The 22,170-nt window shown below is 39.3% G+C and overlaps 2 protein-coding genes across 12 annotated transcripts in view; one reads left to right on the forward strand and one right to left on the reverse strand.

Annotated features, from left to right (window-relative positions):
• B3GALNT2 (beta-1,3-N-acetylgalactosaminyltransferase 2) overlaps positions 1-16,736 on the forward strand; it is a 29,115-nt gene extending 12,379 nt beyond the window's left edge. For 2 of the 9 annotated variants that reach the window (XM_082048422.1, XM_082048429.1), the window contains exons 5-12: positions 1,060-1,155; positions 5,235-5,345; positions 6,017-6,098; positions 7,394-7,577; positions 9,260-9,385; positions 13,056-13,215; positions 13,636-13,692; positions 14,079-16,736. In XM_082048422.1, the coding sequence (XP_081904548.1) occupies positions 1,060-1,155; positions 5,235-5,345; positions 6,017-6,098; positions 7,394-7,577; positions 9,260-9,385; positions 13,056-13,215; positions 13,636-13,692; positions 14,079-14,213 (951 nt within the window). In that variant the 3' untranslated portion in view covers positions 14,214-16,736. The remainder of the gene's footprint in view (positions 1-1,059; positions 1,156-5,234; positions 5,346-6,016; positions 6,099-7,393; positions 7,578-9,259; positions 9,386-13,055; positions 13,216-13,635; positions 13,693-14,078) is intronic. The other 7 variants (XM_082048427.1, XM_082048423.1, XM_082048428.1 and 4 more) reach the window with 7 other exon arrangements.
• Positions 15,418-22,170, reverse strand: part of TBCE (tubulin folding cofactor E) — a 28,481-nt gene continuing 21,728 nt past the window's right edge. For all 3 annotated transcript variants that reach the window (XM_082048419.1, XM_082048418.1, XM_082048417.1), the window contains exons 10-17: positions 20,727-20,791; positions 20,575-20,639; positions 19,919-20,071; positions 19,028-19,181; positions 18,438-18,506; positions 17,263-17,322; positions 15,814-15,905; positions 15,418-15,560 (exon numbers count right to left, since the gene is read on the reverse strand). In XM_082048419.1, coding sequence (XP_081904545.1) covers positions 15,468-15,560; positions 15,814-15,905; positions 17,263-17,322; positions 18,438-18,506; positions 19,028-19,181; positions 19,919-20,071; positions 20,575-20,639; positions 20,727-20,791 — 751 coding nt within the window. In that variant the 3' untranslated portion in view covers positions 15,418-15,467. The remainder of the gene's footprint in view (positions 15,561-15,813; positions 15,906-17,262; positions 17,323-18,437; positions 18,507-19,027; positions 19,182-19,918; positions 20,072-20,574; positions 20,640-20,726; positions 20,792-22,170) is intronic.

Genomic DNA, 22,170 nt, shown 5'->3' on the forward strand with positions numbered 1-22,170 from the left:
CATTGTAAATTCTTATTCCACAGATATATGTACACATGCAAAAGATGAAATTCACAGTGCTATGAGATAATTTAAACGCCCTTCCTAAAGAGCACTTATATCTGATTCCAAGACACAATTTTGGTTGCATTTGAGGTTCTGAAGTATTGATAGGTATTAAATAAAAAATTAATTGTTGAATATTTTTAAAATGTGTGCAGAAAGATGCATTTGGTGCCTTGAAGTGTAGAGATGAAGGGTGGTTGTATTTTTTCCAAGTTTCTCTTATGGCAAGACATTTTGAGATTTCTAGAAACTGGTATTGTTTACAGGTAATAATCAAATTTCAGTGATAATTCCTCCCCACTCCCAAGCTGTTATGGGTTTCATAGAATGGCTTAGTACTGACCTGGAGGAAGAAATCATTGAGCATGGTGGTTGCATTTGGTATATTGTATTTATCTCTACCAATAACTTGATATGTCAATTTCATGACTTCTGGCTATGCTACAGTAGAAAGAATTTTAAATTTGAGCTAATAGTTAAAATTAAGTACAGAAAATATACTGAAGTGTGACTTTTATAATGAAATTCCAAAGAGGTTGGTTTATAATAGCAAAAATAAAAAAACCCCAACAACTGTAATTATGTTTATGTTTGCTAAATGGTAGAATTCTAAACATTGAGAGCCTCATAACTTGATCTGCATTAGCCTTTTCCTTCCCATGAAGGAGAAAAGTTAGTATCATAGGAGTGTTTTCTGACGATTAGGAATCTGGCAATACAGCATCTTCGTTGCTTGTTGTTACCTAAGAGCTGTCTGGTGGCCCGTGTAATATAGTAGCATTTAAGTTTTAGGGGTCAGCATCCTCTGTTGCTTTTGCCACATCAATCCAACATTTGAGTTCTGTGGAGTCTGTGAGACTGTTGTGAGAATAAAACTTTCACTAAGTTTTATACAATCAATAAGCCTTTTTCCATTCCAACTGACTAAGATGATCAAGATTTGCATTATCTCACAGCACTTTAAATTTGTGGTTTGGTTATTTTGAATTTTTTTTTTTTTTCTGCTATTCACAGGAAGCTCTCTTCAGTGCTCGCTTTAGTCCACCAAGCTGTGGAGTGCAAGTGAACAGATTGTGGTACAAGCCAGTAGAGCAGTTCATTTTGCCAGAGGTATGTCCAGTACTGGAACTGCCTGCAGTTCTTTTAAGTCAAGTGGAGAGACCAACTGATAAAACTGTCCTTTGCAAGAGGCAGAAAAGGGCGAGTGAAAACCTCTTGTTGAGGGGGACATGCTGAAATCCAGAACTTCTTTTTGACCATCTCATTATCACCAGTAGTTATAAAGCAAAAGCCCCAAAAATACAAATTGATTAAAAAAATGCATGGACAAATAGTAGAAATTTCAGAAACCTTTTCAGTTTCTGAGTGAAAATTGTACCTGCTTTGATTCTATGAGAGATTTTACCAGAGAATGGGATACTTCTTCCTCCCTCCACCTTTTTCAGACATTAATTCACAATATGGGGAGGCGAGGATGGCACAGGTTTCTAGGGAAAAGAGGTTTCTGCTTCTCATGTCTTGGACATAAAAGCAAGATATTGTGTGTCACATTTGCAACAACATTTGAATAGTTGTAATAAAGAAGCACTTACTTGAGACCTACTGAATTCTTGGTTATTTCTTTTGTGGCAGCAGCAGTGAAGAATTTTTTGTTCGTTGATCTGTAGTAGGGTCTATCTGTAATATACTACTAATAGATGGAGTATGTGCCGTGCAGGAGGCTGACATTTGGATTTTAAAACCCTGTCACTGTCCTATGGCTGAAGTGGCATTTTTGTGTGTGTGTCTGGTGGTGGGTTTGTGTGTGTGTGTGTGGAATCATCTTTGGGATTGGGGCTGCAGTCCAAGAGTAGGGTTTTGGCATATATTTGTGGCTGCTTAGGAAGGAAGGTGCTTAAACACAGAGGAAACATAATATAGGTAGGGAAAAACCTGTTATTATTATAGTAAAGGTTTAGTGAATGTAAGTTGACTCAGAATGAGAATTCTAGTTCAGCAGACCTTCCCAGGTACGAGGAATTGTTCCCAGTGGACCAGTGATCTCTCACTAGGTATGTCAGCTGCCATTTTAGGCTGTTTACTTTCATTTAAATATTCTCCTGTATGACTGGATCCTTGCTGCTATTTCTGTAAGTTGTCTTTGCGTCTGGGTTGTTTTGTTACGCAATAAATTATTTTATGAAAGAATGGAGCAAGAGAATACTGAAGGTGGAGGTGAGGACATTTGGGGCTGGTTTAATCCCTGGTTTATTCCCCTGGCTCTCTAAGAATGAATGCATTTGGAAACGTGCTCCTTTTAAGAGGAATCTGCAGCTGATAGATTGGTTTATCATCTTAAACAGTTTTTCACTGAATACTGTGCAAGTTTGTTATGCTGGCAGGAGAACTTTCAGGTGAGCAGACCTCTTGCAGTATTTTGTGCATATGTTTTGACAATGTAATTTGATATCAAAATGATTTAGAGTTTTTTACTTTTTAAAAAAGAGTATTGGTTACCCAGTAATTCGGTAGTAAAACATGTCAGCTTCTTCCATGTCAGACTTTGTTCTGATACTAAAATTCTAGGCAGTTGTAATTTTGCTATAAATGATTGCATTTTTCCTGAAAGGCAGATGGGAAGTATTTCATTTGAAAAGGGGATATTAGTATTCATATATTTCTTTGTGTGGGCTTCCTTAATCTGATACATGTCGTGCTGAATGCTTACAGGATAACATGATGTTTCTAGTGTAGATTAATAGGGCTTATGCACAGCATGTAGTCTCCTGTGACACTTAGGATGCTGAACCATATGTGATGATTCAGAGGAGACAGATCGCCCACGTGTTCCTGTCTGTTTGAGAGCAGTAAATTTAGTGAACTGCCTAATTGTCACGAGATGGTTTCTGAGACAATATCTATTCTCTGCCTTTCCACCTTCAAGAAGTAATGGATTGTACAGGCTGCTAAAGAGCTTCATTCGTCTTCCAGCTGAAGTGCTGCTCTTTCTGCTTGTCTTGGGGAAAGGGAGGGAAATGCAGCATTAGAATAAGCATCTGGCAGGCCAGATTGTCAAAGACAGAATCGATCATTCAGCTTTGGAACGACTGAAAGCACAGAAGAGCAGAACCACTACCAGAAAACTAAAACTCACACAGGGGCTTTTACAGCCAAATCTTAGCAATGCACGTATTTTGACAAAAAGCCATGGGCCCCTTGCATGAAAATGGGACTCCGTGCTATGCATACTCTATATGACTAATGGGGAGTAGTTGGAGAAACAAAAAGCACAGCACTGTTTAACATTAGGAAGGGAGCTTGGCAGGTCTGCATTATGTCAGTACACCTGTTCGGTATTCACTGTAAATGCCACTGCGCTCTGGCAGCAACAGGGCTGGAATTTAAATGGGGAAAAACAGATGATGTAGTCTCAGGTGTGCCACTAATGTGTTGCTTTAAGCATTTTCAGGCCTCAGCTTTCATTAAGTGGCTTAGAGAAAGAATAGCTAAAGGGTAAAGTAATGAGAAAATTTGCTTACAAGTCTCTCAACCTGGAAAATAATGATTTGCAGCTTTAGAACACCTTGCATTGAGGTGTTAAGACTCTTGGTACATGTGTGAAGTCAGTATCACTGATAGTCAGTGGTGAGAATGTTTCTGGCTGATGAGGAGTGAAAGGACTCTCAGGTTCACTAAACAATTTACCGAAGGCTGTGTTTGTAAACAAGGCACAGAAGTGGGATTAGAGCCCAGTCCCTACAGCAAAAAACATTGGAATGTGAGTTGACAGCCACTGCAAATAGAGAAATGGAGCATGTGGGTTTTACTGTGCACAATGTTCTGGGCTTCTGCCACTAAAAGAAAATCTTAGTAGTGGTCCATTTATTTTGATAACTGACAGGTAATTAAATAAACAAGGGGAAGGTATTGAGCGTGCAAGTCAGGCTTGAATAAATGCTGACTAGCTCCACTATTAGATTATAAAGCTGGCATTATAAATAATAGATGGGAGACTTCTGAAACACGCAGCTGTCATTGAATACCAAGACTGCTGCAGATGTTAAGACCTGCCTCTAGAGGAAAGCAAAGAATTGAGCTGAACTCTAAGCTAGACTTAATGGTGTGTCACTAACTGGAGAGTTTCAGAAGGTTTCTGGAGTACAAGGAAGCTGAAATGGGTAAGTAAACAGATTTTCTACAGCAACAGAGATGCATCTGCAAATAGTTGAAACAAGTTGTTTCTCTGTTCCAAGGTGCACACTGCCAGTGTTTCTCCCGTGAAACTGGGAGAAACAAAATGGAATGCGCTCATCTAGCAGTCAGGAGTATAATAACCCTACAACTACACTGTTGTACCTTGTTGTAAGGGTAAAATTGCTTTAAAAAAATTAAAAATATAACACTACCAGTACTCTTACCTGTACAACATACCACTTGTCCCTTTGCATGTTCTTAGGGGTCTTCAGGAAAGTCTTACATAAAATGGGTAATAGCTGGACTGTTAGATGGATTAGTTTCAAGTAGAGATGAAATGCTTTCAAATGCAAGAATTTACACACACACACACACACATATATGTATATAAACAAACCATGGAGTGACAGTTTAAACCAGAAAGGTTTAAAGATGTTCACTCGTCCTTCTCCTTCTTTTTCCCTGTCAGCCAAGATGTGAGGTCAAAGTTCTGTGACTCTCCTACAGTAGCTTGTGGCAGCTTTGCCGGCATAAAGGTGGCTGTATTTTCCTTTGAGTTTTGCTGATGTCAGGCTCGAGTCTCTGATCTTTGGTTTTGACAGATAACTAAAAAGCAGCACTTATTTCCAAATCTGTTTAAACATACCCTCTTTGTAATGCAGGATTTTATAGCTGATTTTTTAGAAGTTCACTTTAGGTCACCTTTAAATGCCATCTTAATGATGTTACAAAACCAAAACCTTTTACACTAGACTTCTGTTAAAAGTTTAATGTTCCTAATATAGAGATTCATGATTACTCTTAAAAGCATGACTATGTGTTACTGAGTTTCACCAACGTATTTCTTTTATGTGTAACTTAATTTTTTTGAAGTGTAAGTAAAACATTTATGTTGTGTATTCAAGCTATATGTTGCGTGAAGTTGACTATTTTAAAAGAAAACCCCCCGAACTGTTTGATTTTCATCCTTTGAAGTCTTTGAATACCTGCCTAACAGTGTTTTGCTCTCTTGCCAGAGTTTTGAAGGTACCATTGTGTGGGAGAGCCAGGATCTTCAGGGCCTTGTTTCAAGAAACCTTCATAAAGTGGTGGTGAATGATGGAGGGGGTGTTTTCAGAGTCATTACAGTGAGTCACCTTGCTTCGCTTCCACCATGTTTCTATTTTTCCTATAGGTCTTGGGTATTTAGCATTTTGCTTTCCTGTGTTTCTCTGTAAGTCATTAATTGAATTGGGCTTCTCCTGTTGTCTCAGAGGGGAAGTTTGCTTTGCCTGGGAAAACAACAAGGGCATGCAAAAAATGATGCTAGTAAGTGCCATTTTCTTTTGTTTTTAAGGGAGTAAAGTTTACCTATTGCCTTTGTCAGGTGTAAACCAGTATCAGTAGGTCAGAGATGGCAAAATGTGGTCAGAATTCCTGTGCTAAAATCCCAGTTGATGGGATTAAGCCCGTTTTTTGCATTTTGGCAATATGTATCTTTCTGTCAAAATGTTTCTTGCTTAAACATGCTCTGCTGTTGTAAATTATCCAGAATAACTTCACTTTTTTTTTCTCTCAACTTTAAACCTAGTTTTCTAAAAGTTTCAGTGGCACCAGTGGTTTTTGGTGAAACTTCAAAAAATGCCACAAAACTTTACAGTTAAAAATCTTAGTTGTAGTCTTTTGTTGTGCAGGTACCTAAACCAGAAGAGCTTTAATTCATTCTCAGTTGCCAGAAAACTTCACACCTTGAAATCACAGGGAAAGATACATCAGTCATGAGAGCTGAACTAATTTCTTCCCATTAATCTGTCTCTAGCAGGCAGGGGAAGGGTCACTGCCACATGAACTCACAGAAGGTGTGGAGGGAATAGCAGGTGGTTTTATCTACACTATTCAAGGTAAGTCTGTAAAACATGGATAGCATCATGTTTGATGTTATCAGAAAACAGGAAGTTGAATTTGCATTTCTGAGGTAAAATGCATGCTATCTCTATGAACTTGGTCAACTTAATTTTTTTTTTAGTAGAAACAATTAATTTATTTTTGGTTTTTTATGCCTAATGTCAGTGTCCTGATATGGTTTCTCTGCTTGTTCTTTGTCAGCCACCTTAAGTTACTTGCATCCCTTTGTCTTTTTATTTAACAGAAGTACCATTTTTATCTCGACTCTCTTCTCCGTCCTTGTTTTTTGTTATTCAAACCCAAGCTAGAAAATGTTGTGCAATGTGGTCCTCAAGAAATCTTTCCCTAATAATTTTCACATTTTTCCAGTCCTGCTACTTTTAGAAGTACTGTGTCATAATATTTAATATTAACTAGTGACAAACAGTGACTGCCTAACATAGCTTGCTTTTCCACCTCTATTTTTGCCGGTTTACACTTATTTCAGCAGAATGTTCACAGACCCTATAGGAGTCCTTTCCATTGTCTGAGATTTCAGCCACAGAGCACTAGAGTTGATGTATTCTTATCGGTCCATCATAGTCAACATAAGTAGTGACTTTCAGAGTGTTACTCCTGTGTTTTTGTAGCTAGGTCTGGCAGATATAAATTGGGCAGTACTATTTTCTTGTCATCCATGTAGGCACCTAAATGGAGGTGTGCTAAAGCCCTTCCATGCTGTTCTTCAGTACCACAAACCATTTCCTTACCAAGAAGTTCAGTATTCTTGCAGTATCTACTTAGCTTTTATCTATAGTCAGTTATGTGATGAAATTCAGCAGGGACTACCTGTGCTACATCACAGCAATGCCAATTTGATTATATTTAGCATAGGAAGTTTTTGTTTGTTTTGGGCTCTGTTTTGTAATGCTAGACATATATATGCTTAGACATAATTGATATAACAATAGCCTTTTTACTTTATCAGTAATAGTGGAGTCCTGGAGAGCTCTTTAATATTGAGAACCTTAAAAAGTTGAATGCTTTTGTTACTGAAAAGGAAGAGAATACTTTTTTATTTTAAACTTTGTGTAATCTGTATCAGATCTTATGCAAAAAAAATTTTTCTTTGTTACTATACAACTTTTAATATTTAATAGAAATTTTTGAATTATAGGATTTTCATAACCCCATTGAGTTGAACACTTTTTGAGATTCATTTTGTCAGTATGTTGTGTATGATCGAAGAGAAACATGTGAAATTGTGTGTAGATATGCATCTTAGTTTAATGATGGGTGCTGCTTCTTTCAGAAGGCGATGCTCTTTTAAAAAGCCTCCATACTCGCCCAGAAAGGTTTACAAGTCACATAAAAAATCTTGAAAAAGAAGATGCTTTATTGAAGGAAGAGAGCAGTACCTATGATGATATTGTTTTTGTAGATGTTATTGACACTTACAGAAATGTTCCAGCCAAACTGCTGAACTTCTACCGATGGTAAGTTGAAAAGAAAGCATTTTGTCTTAGGAATGTTGCTGTTTGTAGTGCAAGATGATCCAGCATGTTATGTTATCTGACAGGTTCCATGAAATACATGTCTTATGTGATTTACTTCATTAAGTTGTATTTCTCTCTTACAATTTTGTGGGCACGTAGCGTATCTAATGAATAAAGTAACAGGATCTGTATTTCTTGAATGCTGACCCATGGTGCCTCGACTAAGCATGAGCTGGCAAGACAGGCTTCTGTTCTAAGAGTCCAGATGTGAAAATCTTCATGTCTCTATGTAATTTCTTTTGTTTTGGACTGAAAACCAGCAGCTTTAGTGTTTTATAGAATGGCTTTTGGCCAGCTCGTAAGCTTAGTGTTTCAGTTTGTGGTCATTGACTCTTGTCCTGACACCAGGCACCACTGAAAAGAGCCCAGCTCTTTCTTTACACCCTCCTTTCAGGTATTTATACACAGCGATGAACTCCCCCGTGAGCCTTCTCCAGGCTCAGCGGTTCCAGCTCTCTCCTCACAGGAGGGATGCTCCAGTCCCTTCAGCATCTTGGTGGCCCATTGCTGGACTCACTCCGTGCAGTATGTCCGTGTCTCTTGTAGTGAGGAGCGCAAGACTCTGCTCACTGTACTCCTGCTGCGGCCCCAGCAGCACTGAGGAGTGGGGGAGGATAGGAAGCTTTTGTAAGGGGGGCACAGAAGGCTGAGAGGAAGAATTTTCTGTTACGTTGTCTGTGGTGAATCTAATAAGTTATTACCTCTAATTTGCAATTCTTTCCATTACTCTGAGAGAACTGTTTCAATTAATGTTGCTGTGGAGTAAGAAATATAGCTGACAGTTTTATTAATGGTTTCTTGCAAGATTATGCACTTATTTAACAAGTTTCATGGTTATGAATGTAACTGAAAAGCTGAACCAGTTCAGTTCTAAAAAGAGCGTTTAAATGTCAAGACTTAGATCTTCGTGATCATTTCTTACAGGTTAGCAATTTTTTTCAAGATTTAGTAATAAAAAGCTTAAGAAAAATGCCTTCCTCTGTAAGGGAGATTACCCTTAAAACCAATCTTTGTTAATCAACCAAGGAATAATCCCTAGAATCTTAAGCTTCTTTGTTTATTTTACAAGTGACAGATTTTCAACTATTTCAGGCAGCTAAAGATTAGTTTTTCTCATATTTGAAGGGTGCTTTAGTGAGGAAGAGCAAGTACCAAGCTGTTTCCACAGATGTTTATTACAACCTTCTACAGTTGTATTGCACGTGAACTGACTGTCTCATCCTGAAGAGTAGGCTACTGACATGGAGCCAGTGGCTTTAACAGCTGTGCTGCTATCATCACAAGGGATTCATATCCTTCTGAGCCCAATACTGTTTAAGACAGATTCACTAGTAAATCTACCATCTGTCCTGGAGAACAAAACTTCAAGTTTATTTTCTTCAGGTCATACACAAATCCATGTTGTAAGATCATCATGGGATGCAGCTGCATCTCCTTTGTGTAGGATAAGCAGTCAGCCTTGATCAGTAGGGAAAACATTTAAAAGTCAAGGGTAGGAAAGACATTCCTTTCCTCTTCCTTCTCCCTCTGCTTCCCAGAAAACCCTTGTGGAATGTTCTGTTGTGTAGCTGTGGCTTGTGGACTGCAGCTCAACATCTCATCACTTTTCTTTTTGGCTACAGGACAGTTGAATCAACAAGTTTTGATTTGTTGCTGAAGACAGACGATGACTGTTACATTGATTTGGAGGCTGTTTTTAACAGAATAACACAGAAAAAATTGGACAGGCCAAACATTTGGTGGGGAAAGTGAGTTGTTTTTTTTAAACTTGTCTTTGAGAGCTACCATGTCTTTAGTGAACAGTTTACTGCTTTAAGTCTGTTTTCCTGTGGGTTCCCCTTTTCTGCCTATGGAAGCTAGTTATGAAAAGCAGGACTTTTGTATGTATAGAACTTTGAATCTCAAAATACAAAAATTAGTACTTTACAGTAGCTTTCCAGAGTATGCTTTTACAATGAGTTGAACTTGCTTGAATACCCTACATAGTTTATTGTGTATGTCTTTGTCGTGGTACTTAAATAAACAAAAGTATTCCAGCAGTAACGTTAAAATGCAAGTACATACTAGAATTGCAAATGTTACTTTTTTTGAAGCCACTGTGATTTTTCTGGTGGGCTTGAGGAAACGAGGTAAACAGGAGAAACAAAATTGCCTTTATAATCTGCACTTTATTTTGAAGTCTGTGAATGACAGGTATAGCTGCCCATTTTGCTGCTGTCTGCAGTGGTAGGTCTGATTCATGAATTCTTGAGCGAAGTTCCCAGCCTGCATTACACTTGTAATGAGCAGAAATGCTATGCTGCTATAGCATTCCATATAGCATAATGGCATAGTGTGTCTTCCTGTTGCCATCTGCTTACTGAAGAAAAGCTGCCCTTTGCTGCTACAGATGTCTTTCTCCTCAGATCTGTACTGACTGTTGCTTACCCCTAAGATGATTTAGTAAAGTGTGTGTGTGTGTCTGTGTGTCAAAGTGCATGGAATAGCTGACTGTCTTGTGACAATCTCAAAGATCTGAGTGGTGGGCATGTGTTCTATAGCCTGTACAAAAACCCTGATTGCCTGGTGCTTGGTAAGTTGTATTGGAACTACCTTTACCACAAGGCAAGGCAATAGCGAAGGCATGATAGGTTCATTTTAGCAATGTAAAAGGTCAGGAACTTGATGACAAGATGGAAAACAACTTGCAAAACGAAAACCAGCACTACATATAAGCTGCCTGGGCTGCTGCCTCAGCTGCTGTAGGGAAGGCTCTTCTTTGCTGTAAGAGCTGAGGATGTGATACTGAAGAGATTGCCCTCCTTCTCCTTGGTGTCCCTACCTATGCAATGGTCAGTGTCACTGCCTACCGTGAGCCTGGTCCTTGGCTATCGTTTTCTGGTTGTGTGGTCAGTTCCGTAACCACTAAATGTAAAGGAGCCTTCTGGAGTGGTTTTGGGGAATCCTTCCAAGCTCTTCTACCTTTTAACTCAGTGACATCTTCTATATTAAGACTTGAGCACTGGTGAAAGTGCAAATGAAATGCTGGTAGGCTTCTCTGAGAGCTGCTTCTGGTGCATGGAGACCTTAACTGCCTGAGCAGAAGGTTAAAATATCTGGCCCTTGAAGTGACTTTGACTTTATTGTCTCCCTTCCTTCTGCTCCTCTGAGTATGTGCCTGAGAACTCAAACTTTGCATTCTTCACCTAGACCTTGTTAAGCTCTCTAGTTCAGACAAGTTTCCTGTTCGTTGTCCAGTGTTCCTTATAATCTGTTAATAATTAATTCCTGTATTCTTCGAGATTTATCAGAATTCTTGTGAATTATAGAATTAACAGCTTACTCTGGCAGAAACCAAGGATGGGATGTCAGTGAAAACTGGGAAGGGAATGCTTTGGATTGAGCAGTACTTAAGTGTGCTGTTAGCCCTTTTCTGTCTCCCACTTCACGTTGTGTGGTGGTGTTGTTCATTAATTTTAACTCACCACTTTAAAAGCTTATCTAGTTAATGTAGAACATCTCAGAACTGCAACCAAATGGGCTGGGTACCCTACTGCAGAACTTTGGCTCATCTTAGATAAAACACACTTATCTTAAGTTACTGCTATTCTGTTCTTTTAAAACTGCAGTCAAAAGATAGTCACCCTCAGGCATGAGAGAGAAGTCTTTGATGGATCGCTGATCATGTCTGCAAATGACCCCATTTATGATGGGGTACAATGTACCAAGCTGTTTCTGAGGGAGACTGATTCTTATATGAATACTGTAAATTAAAAGGCAGTCCACTGAAGGTGGCTCATCTACAATTCTATGGAAAGCAGTGGGAGTTCAGAATGGCGCCTTTTCTTAACCTTAGGCCAAAAAACCCCTTCATATACTTCAAGTTTTCCATGAAGATATGTTTCATTTGTAATACAAACTTCCCCTTTTCCTGGGGTGTAAGATACGCTGTTGAGTGTAACGTGCTTCAAGTTTTAGTAACATATTTCTAGTCTTAGAATAGCCACTGAATGAACTTGAGGATTGATAACATATGTTTCTGCAGACTGAAAAATGCATTTGCTGAGTCTTGCTGTAGAAATGGTGTGTTAAGGTATCACGTAATTTTATTAAGTTACTGACAAAAAGAAGTGACAAGTCATGCTGGGAGAGAAAAGCTGGACAAAATGTCATCTTTTCAGTATGTCTGTGGAGAACTTCATGTAAGGGTGACATCTTCAAGTGTAAATTCTGGAATAGTCACAGTTTTCAGGTAGGGCAGTGTGAGATGTAGTGAACAACAGTGAAATCACTAGAGAAGTATAAAATGATTAGCAAAGCAGGTGCCCCTCAAACTTGCTAGAGTGGAAGATACTGAGTAAAGTGAATTCAGGTATCAGTTATGACTTTTATCTACCTGGTGCTTCAACATGTCAGCTTCAGCTGTGACTGTGTAGAGCCTGACAGCTGGTCTGCCACTCAGCTGTAATTCCTCGCTTAAAGGGGTTGTTTTTTGAGGGTAACAGTTCTTAGTAGTTCACGAAAGCTTTTAGCTGCTTTTGACTGAATTCAGCAACCCTTGAACTTGTTTGCAAAAAGGGGAAGAACCTGCTGCATTGACACAGTTATGCCGCTCAGCTCTGAGTGCATGAAGTACCTGTAGGGTAAGAGAAGCGCAATACCGGCCTGTTCCAGAACAGGAAATGTGGGACGCTTCTTCCTGCCTGACCCAGCAGCCTGACAGGGTCTGTAGTGCTGTGTGGTGCAGCTGTGTGTTATGCCAACACTGCCTGGGGATGGGTGTCAGTGTGGAGACTGCAGACACAGCACTGTTGGCTTTCTGCAGGCTTGTGGTAGTAGATACAATCTCCCCTAGAGAAGACGACTGCCAGGAAGGTTTTATGTAATTCCGTGACAGCAGTCTTTGCTGAACATCACTTTGTTGAATTTCATTTGGAAAACAGCTCAGAGAGGGTATATAAAAAAAGACCTTTGCTTTGCTTCCAGTTTTTGAAGAGCTGATAGTTTTATCAGGAAAACAGATTGTGTAACATCACTGTAACTGCATGTCTGCTGTAGGCACCAACTTTGTGTCCTGTTAATTAACAAAAGGGGGTTGGACGCAGATGTGCTTGTTTAAGAACATAATTAAGGATGCTTGCACTTACCTGGATCAAAACCGACCAGCAGGTGCAGAGGTGCTGAAGACCTGAATGTCAGCATTGTGTTTGTTTCTGTTCTGACAACTTTATCACCTTATTATTCAAGATTGAGACCAAACAACTTATGCTTTCAGCTGTTGTGTTCAATTAGATGTGTGCCCTACAGAAATAAGCATCACAATTAGCATCACTACCTACTTCTTCCTCTTGTTTATTGTCAGTGTTACTTCAGTTAGAAGTATTCAAAGGTTTCACAGAGGTCTTTGTATAATCATCTCACATCTAACATGGTCTTCAGTTTCAGACTAAATTGGGCAGTTGATCGAACTGGGAAATGGCAAGAGCTGGAGTACCCAAGTCCTGCATATCCAGCCTTTGCTTGTGGTTCCGGCTATGTCATCTCCAAAGACATCGTTCAGTGGTTGGCAAGCAACTCTGAAAGATTAAAGACATACCAGGTAGTAAAATGCCGGGTCAGTTCTTCTATCTTAAACTGGTCTGGGGAGCAGCATGCGTACTGGATGAGCTGGAAAGAACATTACTCGAGTGTTAGTGTTGGGTTCCCCTGGTTGATGCTGGCTTTTTGCAGTGGTTTTGGTCACTATGCTTAGTATCTGCTCTAGTTCAAAGCGCAACTGTTTTGGACTGAGAACCTCTGCAGCTATAACCTTGGTTTTTGTACTGTCTTTTGAGAACAATATATTATCACTGGAAAGCTGGGAGGATTAATTTAACACCTTTAAAACAGCCAGACAGGTTTTTGTAGTCACCATTTTTTACTGCTGGTACATAATTTAAGTTGTTCTAGTTAACGAAATGATGCTTTGTGCTTTCCTGGTGCTAACATCTATAGTTTTTATTTTAATATGTTGTCTCAGGGTGAAGATGTGAGTATGGGCATCTGGATGGCAGCTGTAGGACCCAAGCGATATCAAGTAAGTCTAAAGAAATTATCTAATCTTATGGAAAGAGAACATGCCTGTTGCTCCAAGTAGCATAAAATAGAGGTAATGCTTTTTCTTTAAAAAAAGACTGAAACTGCCATTGGATTAAAATCCAGAAAACACTTGTTAAAATGTATTTAAAAGAAAAAAAAAAACCATAAACCAACCTCCTCCACTACCAGTAGCCCCCACTCTCCACCCCCCTGTTCTCTGCAAAGGTCTAGCAGTTCAGAGAGGGACATACATCTCTAGTTGGTGACCTCTGCTTGCAAAGTTTGTTGCCGGAAATATTGAAAACCTGATTCTTGGAAGTAAAGACTTTTGAAGACTAAATTCTCAATAAGAAAAAACTGTTGAAATGGTGCTCTCTCTAACAGGATAGTCTCTGGTTGTGTGAGAAGATGTGTGAGAGTGGCATGCTGTCCTCCCCCCAGTATTCTCCACAGGAACTGAGAGAGCTCTGGAGATTAAAGGAACTGTGTGGAGATCCTTGTAGATGTGAGGAAAGATGATGGACTTGCCTCGGAAAACAGGGTAGCATATAATGATCATGGAAAAGTATACATTTGGATTCATTCTGGAAATAATAATGAATATTAAGGTTATCTTTTAACGCTGAGTTTCAACTAAAGTATAACAATATTTGCACATCACTTTTGATAATTACAAGTGGACTGATACTACTCATTTTCTATAGTATAGATGTTGATCTGACAAAAACCAAAATGTTTAAGATAAAAATTTTCCTTTTTATATAAAGTCAAAGACCTACTTGTAATTAATAAATGCACATAAGAATGCCAACTAGCCTGTCTTTTGTAAATTAAAGTACTACTGATTTAACTCAGTGTAGGGCCGTACCAGGATGCAGTGGGGAGCTGTGCTCAGCACCAGGGCATCTGGTAAGTCTTGCTGCAGCAGGTTCTGTGCTGGCTGAGGGGCTGCCCACATCTGTGCTGGGGCTGGGACAGCCAGGGGTTAGGAGTTAGGGGTTAGGTTTGTTTAATGCCGTTGTCATTTTAGATAAAAACAATATCAAAGTTTGCTTATACCAAATCTTGAAGTACTGAAAACTTGGTCTGAGTAGGAAGGATTTCTGATAGCTAAATTAGACATGAATCTGAGGGTACACAAGTGAAAGTAAAAGAAAATTGAGGAACAGCACGCTAAAGAATGTAAAATAAATAGCAATGCCTTGCAGTATGCTGAGAACTGATACTGTGGTATGTTAACGCTTTAGGGGAGAAGGTACTGTCAGTTTTTGACCTTAAATAGTCTAAGGCTGTGTAGATACTTCTACAATTGCTGCTGTTTTACTTTTTTTTGCTTTAAGGTCTTCGGAAGTAGGTGGAAACAAAAGAGCAAGTAGCCTCTTTCAGCGCAGCATTAATTTTGTCCTATTATAAGCAAAGAGGTCACAACTAAATTATGTACCCAGTTCAGTAAAACACATTCTCACCATTGCAATGGGAAGGCAATAGAAAATTGTTCCAAAAGTTACCTTGAGTTTTATTTAATTGAAGCATTTAAGCACTATTTGGTACCTCTCAAGTAAGACAGTTCAGCCAAAAGCAGATGCTTTCATGGACACTGATTAAATTCAGGAGCTGAAAGAATTACTGTATAGCCCTCTGGCACCACGTGTGAAGTTGACGCATCCTGTGTGTGTTCAGGCAGAGGCTGCTGTGCTGTCTGTGCGCAGTATGTAACTCTTCTGCAGTTCCAGTGTTGGCTTTTCCTTCAGTCTGTCAAGAGAGCATCCCTTCTTACCACCGTACTAACATGCAGTCTCCATTTTCTATTGAGTAAAACTGCAAAGGCTTTAAGTCATTGTCTAGTTCAACTTCTTTTCCTTCCAGCTAGAATAAGAAAGGAAAAAAAAAAAATCTGATCAGACTCAAAACTGAAGTCTGTTCATGTAACCCAAATATAGATCGGGCAGTTGCAGTCAGGGAGAATCTGTCATTACAGAATGAAATTAGGTCCTAAACTACAGCATGAAGACTGCCCTCCTTAAGTGAAAACAGTTTCATTAAGTAGTATTTTAGAACATGCTATTGACCTTTAGCAGCATGCAGTATTGTATTGTTCAGTTACCCATTTTTAACTCACTTTGGAACTTTTGTAGGACAGCTTCAGTTCTGAACCAGGAATTTTAAGTAGGCGATAGAGCAATCCTTTGACCCTCTGAATAGTCATAGACTCTGTCAAGGGGAGAGAAAGAAAAGTCATTAGAAAAATGCTGCTACCACTGAGCTGTAGCCAAGTATTAGTGTTTCAACTATGCTTGCTTATAGCAGCAGTGAAAGGCTGGCTTGCTGCTTCAGGTCTAACACTGCAATAATGTCTTTTGTACCTGAAACCATATCTGCTAATATCAAATTGAAAATGGTTTAATCTCTGGTGGTTAGGACAGGATATGCTACTATGGTTTAAAAGTGCTTTGATGCCATATACCAAACTAAAGTGTTACAGCTTCATAATTTACCTTTTTTTTGAGTTTGTATTTACTACATGTTAACTAAGTGACCTTTGGGACACATACCAATCAGGGTCTGACTACTTGCATCTGGTGCCTGTTCCTTGAAGTTTCCATTACCAGGAACCGGCTTTCCCAGCACAAATAAGTAAATGTCACTGTGGAACTAGTGCCATTCTTAGAAATGGTATTACACTTATTAGTCCCAAATTCCCAGCAAGAGCTGTGGAGTTGTTTATATTAGTATTACGAAGTCAGTCACGTGAAGGGATATTTTTTGTAATGGATCCTGGATAAATGTAGTTCTTTCCAGAGGTGATACCTGTGTTTGCAATAGATACACTCAATATTTTGGTTGAACCTTCACTTCTTTCGAAGCTTTATCTAAAGGCACAGCAATAGTGAGTTATTCCTGTAATACCACACATTGTACTTAGACAAATATTTTTCTATCAAACATTTTTGTAAAAGCTGTATCTGATTTTATGCAACTTGTGATAATAAATGTGATTTTTATTTTAGAATAAAGCTTGAGTAAGTCTTTTCTCTCAGACTACATTCTGATATATCTTTCTAAGACATCGGGTTGATTTAGAACAAAGTCTATTCATTGTAGCCTCACTACAGGCACTAAAACTTGAAAAGACAAATTCGATACAGGTCAGAATTAGATGTTTAACTAAATGTCTTACATATATAGACCTCAATATCTAGAATTGCAGACTATGTAGTTGGCTCTTCCAACTTCATGTTCTTGTTATTTGGTTAAACACATCCACCAGATTTCACACCAGTTAATGAGCCTTTCCTTGACTCAGACACATTAATCATGAAACCAGCAACAGATGTCATAAGACAAGCATCAACTTTCAATCTTCAAGTTGGACTGAAAGTCAGTATGAAGGTCAGGAAAATAATGAGTTTTTTCAAACCATTTCTACCTTTGTCATTTCCTTATGACAGAGACATCAAGGAAGAATCTTCAGAGGCTGAGAAAGCCAGAGCCAGCGGCCATTCTTTAAAACAGTTATTTGAAAAGGAGCTACAAATCAACTGTTTAAACAAAAGCAAAGAGTTCTTACCTGGTAGCTTTTTCTCTACTGGCTTCTGTTCAGGTTTCTCGGGACACTTAATTGTCAAAGCTTAAGGAAGAACAGTGAGGCATTAGTGAAGGAAGGTTAAGCTCTGTTCTGTCAGGAGCAGAGAGTCTTTCTAGTCTGTTTTTATTACAAATTGTTTCCCCTCGCTCAGCCTGTTCCTCTGAAAAAAATTAGGCTGTAGCCTGTATCTGAGCAGCTAAGGTAGCAACTTAGTCATTCTCTGAAGAATTCAAAATAATTTTATTAAAATAATCAAGTTTTCATTTGTCTTGGGTAAATTAGGGAAAATATTTAAGTGACTCCCTGATACTTAACCAGAAATTATGCATTTTAGGTAAATACTTCTTTTGACAAAAAAAAAGTTATAATCTTTTTAAAATAACCTGCAATAGAATGGAAACTGCCTACTCAGTTTAGAGCAAGTTTTTGACCTTCAATATGTCGTAAGTACTGTACAAGCACATTTTAAAGAATTTAATAGCCTAATTCTTTTACAGAGATTACAAGACTCATTCTTAAAAAAGGTTTCTGTTATGTCTAGCCAACTAGATTCAGTGTTCTATTTAGTTCTCTATTTAAAATGCATTGAAATGTAATGCCTTAAAATACTATTTTGCCCATGAAGTAAAAAAAAAGAAGGTTCAGTTCTGTCAACTGGGAAACAAAGCAAAGTGAATTTGTAAGTCTGGGATGTAACCTAGTTTAAATATGTAGATGGCCCCAAATAGCAAAACTACCCCTATTTTTGCTTGGCTTTCCTACAGTTAAGAAGCTACTAAAAAAAAAAAACAAAAAAACAAAAAAAAAATCAGAAAACAGTGCAGCTAGTGCAGTTAAAATCTCAAATGTCTTCTGTAGAGAAGCCATTCAGATTGTCAGAATGGAGCATTTGTTACCTCCAGTCTCCATTAAGTCCTAATTCAGAAAAGCCTGTGGCTTGGGTTGATGGGGGTGGGGGGGGGGAGCTGGAGGAGGAGTTGGGGGGAGTAAACAGAAGCAGGTGTCTGGTCAAACTCAATGATACAGTTTGGAGAAGCTGAATTACAAGCTGCAACTCTGTGACATCCTAAAGGCTTTTCAATCTTTTGTTCTCCATAAACACACCCAGGAAACACTTAAGCTTGTAAAATATTTTCAATGCATTTGTGGCCTCTTACTCAGAAGCTGACTTTTCAGAGTTGAAGGCTGTTGTTTCTTCAGTTCTCCTTCTTCAGGTGCACCATATTCTGTGTGAAGAAAAGTGCACATAGACATGAACCCTTCAAAGACTCAATGGCAGCCTCAGTTCCCTCAGCAGCCTGGACACCAAGGAAAGAAAGAGGTGGGCTACTGCCATGCCAGCTGCTGCAGACATGAGCCTTCATCAGCTGCTGGAGCGTTTTGGAGGGTGCACAGGCTCAGGGGCTGGGGTGGGTGGGGCAGGTGACAGGCACAGGGAGGTGCTGCTTACCATGCCAACTTTAAAAAAGCCCCAGGTGGAGACAGCCCCTGTATGCTGAGCAGTGGAGATACAGGGCAGATGCCCACAGTTCTGCGGCAGCAGTGCCCAGGAGGGTGCAGTACTACACGGCTGCCCCACAGAAGCAAAAGCCATTCGCACACGGGCTTGCCAATGCGTGGGCTTTCCAAAGGCAGTAGAAGCACATGGAAAAAGCATCAAGGGCAAGGGAAACTGAAGAGAGACTGAACCAGCACTACCACAATGCCAGAAATGAGGAAATGCTAATTTTACTGTACTTGCACTTACTAAGACAAAGCAACAGGTATCTGGGATGGGCAGCAAGAAATTCTTCACTTGGGTTGTTTTTCTCTGGGTTCCAATGCCCACCAGCTGCTAACCAGTCATTTCCAAATATTTTGCGATAATCAAGCTCTGCGCCTTTTCTTTCAGCAGGAAGGATCTGTACTGACAGGAATGGCACATAATTAAAGAACTTTCCAGAGAAGAAAATCTAAATAATGTCACTGACTCCTTGCTCTTATCTAGGTGTTCAGTATGTTTTAATGCTACCAAGAATCTTACAAACCCTATCGCCAAGTACAGACTGATCCATATATCCAGTACATTTTAATAAGAATCTTGCAACTCCTACCTCCATGTACTGACTGATCCATAAATGAATATCTAAGCAAAGACGTTACTGTATATGATGATGCAAAGATGCTTTTTGTAGCTATGGAACTGATGCTGCTGCTTCTCTCTTCTATGATAAACATTTGCTGAAAGTTTGATTTGGTTTAGGTAATGCTATTTTCCTATTACAGAAGGAAAATCCTCGTATTACTGTCACTGAAACAGATTCAACTGTGCTGCTTTTTCTTTCTTTATTTTTTTTTTTTTTTGGCCAGAGCATGGTTTTTGTTACCAGTCCTGCAACTTCAACACAACTTGGACACTTAAAAATCGCCACCATTCCACCATCTTGTCCCAGTCCCCACTGAGGTAGCAGAATTCACAAGCAGGGCCAGACCTTGTAGTCCTACTAAGTGCCCCACTGACTAGATGATAACATAGTCAGCACTTAACTTTTCTTGCACCCAAACAAACAGTAACCTTAAAATAAACTGAAAACAATTCCTCAGGCGATTATTTAATGTTTTTCCTCAGACTCGTGCAATTTGTTGAAATATCACATACCTCAGACTTGTTCAAAACCTCCAGTTGACTTATCTTGGCAATAATTAGCTGTCTCAGGGTCTCTGGGTTCTTCTCTGTGTCCATGAAAGGGTTATTGTGACACTGCAGTGACCGCAAACTTGGCAGTTTATCAAGCTCATTGATAGATGACCACTGAAATGGAAGGGAACACTCTTTCGAGGAAACATAAAACACACCTAATTTCAGAACAATACACAGTAATGCTGACTTTTCCTGTACAGTGGCCATGACTGAAACTATTCTTTTGGTCAGCAGAACCAAGTACTTTCACCCTGTTCACGTAGCTAAGGAAAAAAACTGCACTACGTTTAACTAAAAAAAAAAAAACCCAAACAAACCACAAAATGAAGCAAAAACCCCTAGGAACCACTCCACATTTTAGATCATCAGAAATTCAAAATTCTGCAAGAGGAATTATGAGGTAGCAGAGGGATATGACTGGCTACCATAAACATGTTTAACTGAGATGTTTTTTAAATTTTGAAATCAAGCCTCTGTGTTGATCCAAGTACTCAACAGTTACCTCAGGATCTTACAAATACAATCAAAGACATTTTTAAAAAGCAATTTGCAAGTTACTCTTAAGCAAAGACACACGCCTTTTCAAAATGTGAAACTATCAGAATCTAACCTACCTGTGATATTTTACTGTCATTTATTGCAAGGTGCTTTAGTGAAGGAAACATTTTAGTCTTGCATCCTAGAAAAAAAGAGTAAATTTACAAGACAATAGTGAAAAAAATTAACAGAATTATAAAGCTATACATAAATTACTTCTTTTACATACCAAATCTAGCATCAGGAAAGTGTATAGAAGATAGTCCAGTGTTTCTAAGTATTAGTTGTTCTAATCTGAAATTTAATAGATACAATGATTACTGTACATGGCACAGGAAGTTTTTTGTAAATAAATACTACCTCATTTTTTTAAAAAAATCCCAAAGATCTAAACAACTTTTGACATGATGCAAAATCACTGACAAATGAACAGCACCTTCACAGACAGTACCCAGATGTCAGCAGTGTTCAGGGAATAAGTTTTTCAGAGAATAAGTGGCTCCTGGATTTAAATGGTGTGATTTTCCAGTGATTTTTTAAAAATAGCTTATGGCTATTTAAAATCATGGCTGCTACAGTGCAAGATAATATTTCTGCAAATTAGCAAAACTATCGTATTACCCCCCCAATTTTCCAGTCACTGTAACTGAAATGCTTAAGGAACACACACACACACACACCTGCTTCCCCTGGGTGGTAACCCCAAAGCAGGGAATCAGAGCTCAGGCCTGTAACTTCCATAAAGATGCTGCTATTGAGAGAACAGCAAATCAGAAGAATCTGTGTAAAGGGTATTACCACAGACATTCTTTTGCAAAAGTGGAAATACATTTACCAATGCAGTATGGGAATGATACCATTTGTGTATGTTGTGTGTCTTTAAGCTACCCCAAAAACGTGCCACACGCTTCTACCTGTAGTGTAACAGCGGTAACCGTCCCCATAGTTAATACTCAAGAGCAGAATCACAGAATCGACTGGGTTGGAAAAGACCTCAGAGATCATCAAGTCCAACCCTTGGTCCAACTCCAGTCCATTTACTAGATCATGGCACTAAGTGCCATGTCCCATCTCAGTTTAAAAGCCTCCAGGGACAATGAGTCCACCACCTCTCTGGGCAGGCCATTCCAATGCCTGACCACTCTCTCTGAAAAGAATTTCTTTCTAATATCCAGCCTAAATTTCCCCTGGCAGAGTTTAAGCCCATGCCCCCTTGTCCTATTGCTAACTGCCTGGGAGAAGAGACCAATCCCCACCTGGCTATAACTTCCCTTCAGGTAGTTATAGAGAGTGATGAGGTCGCCTCTAAGCCTCCTCTTCTCTAGACTAAACAAGCCCAGCTCCCTCAGCCTCTCCCCATAGGTCTTGTGCTCAAATCCCTTCACCAGTCTTGCTGACAAGAGGCAGGGAAGCATTATCACGCTTTTTTTACCTCCCTCCAACAACTCTTTGTTTTGCTTTCATTACAAAGGACAAATAAGTAAGCACCATGGGTGTAAAGCACTCATGACAAGCATCCATCACCAATGATTTTGCAGTGTCAGCCTCAGGAGCGACGCCTTCCCACAAACAGCCCAACAGCTTTCTGCAGGCTCTAAGGACCCCCAGGGTGGCTGTGCAGCTACTGAAGAGCCCACATTGCACTGTTGCAGCCAGAAAACTCTTCCTAAGAA

The sequence above is a fragment of the Streptopelia decaocto genome (assembly GCF_964273445.1).
Source record: "Streptopelia decaocto genome assembly, chromosome: 3".
Classification (NCBI taxonomy): Eukaryota; Metazoa; Chordata; class Aves; order Columbiformes; family Columbidae; genus Streptopelia; species Streptopelia decaocto.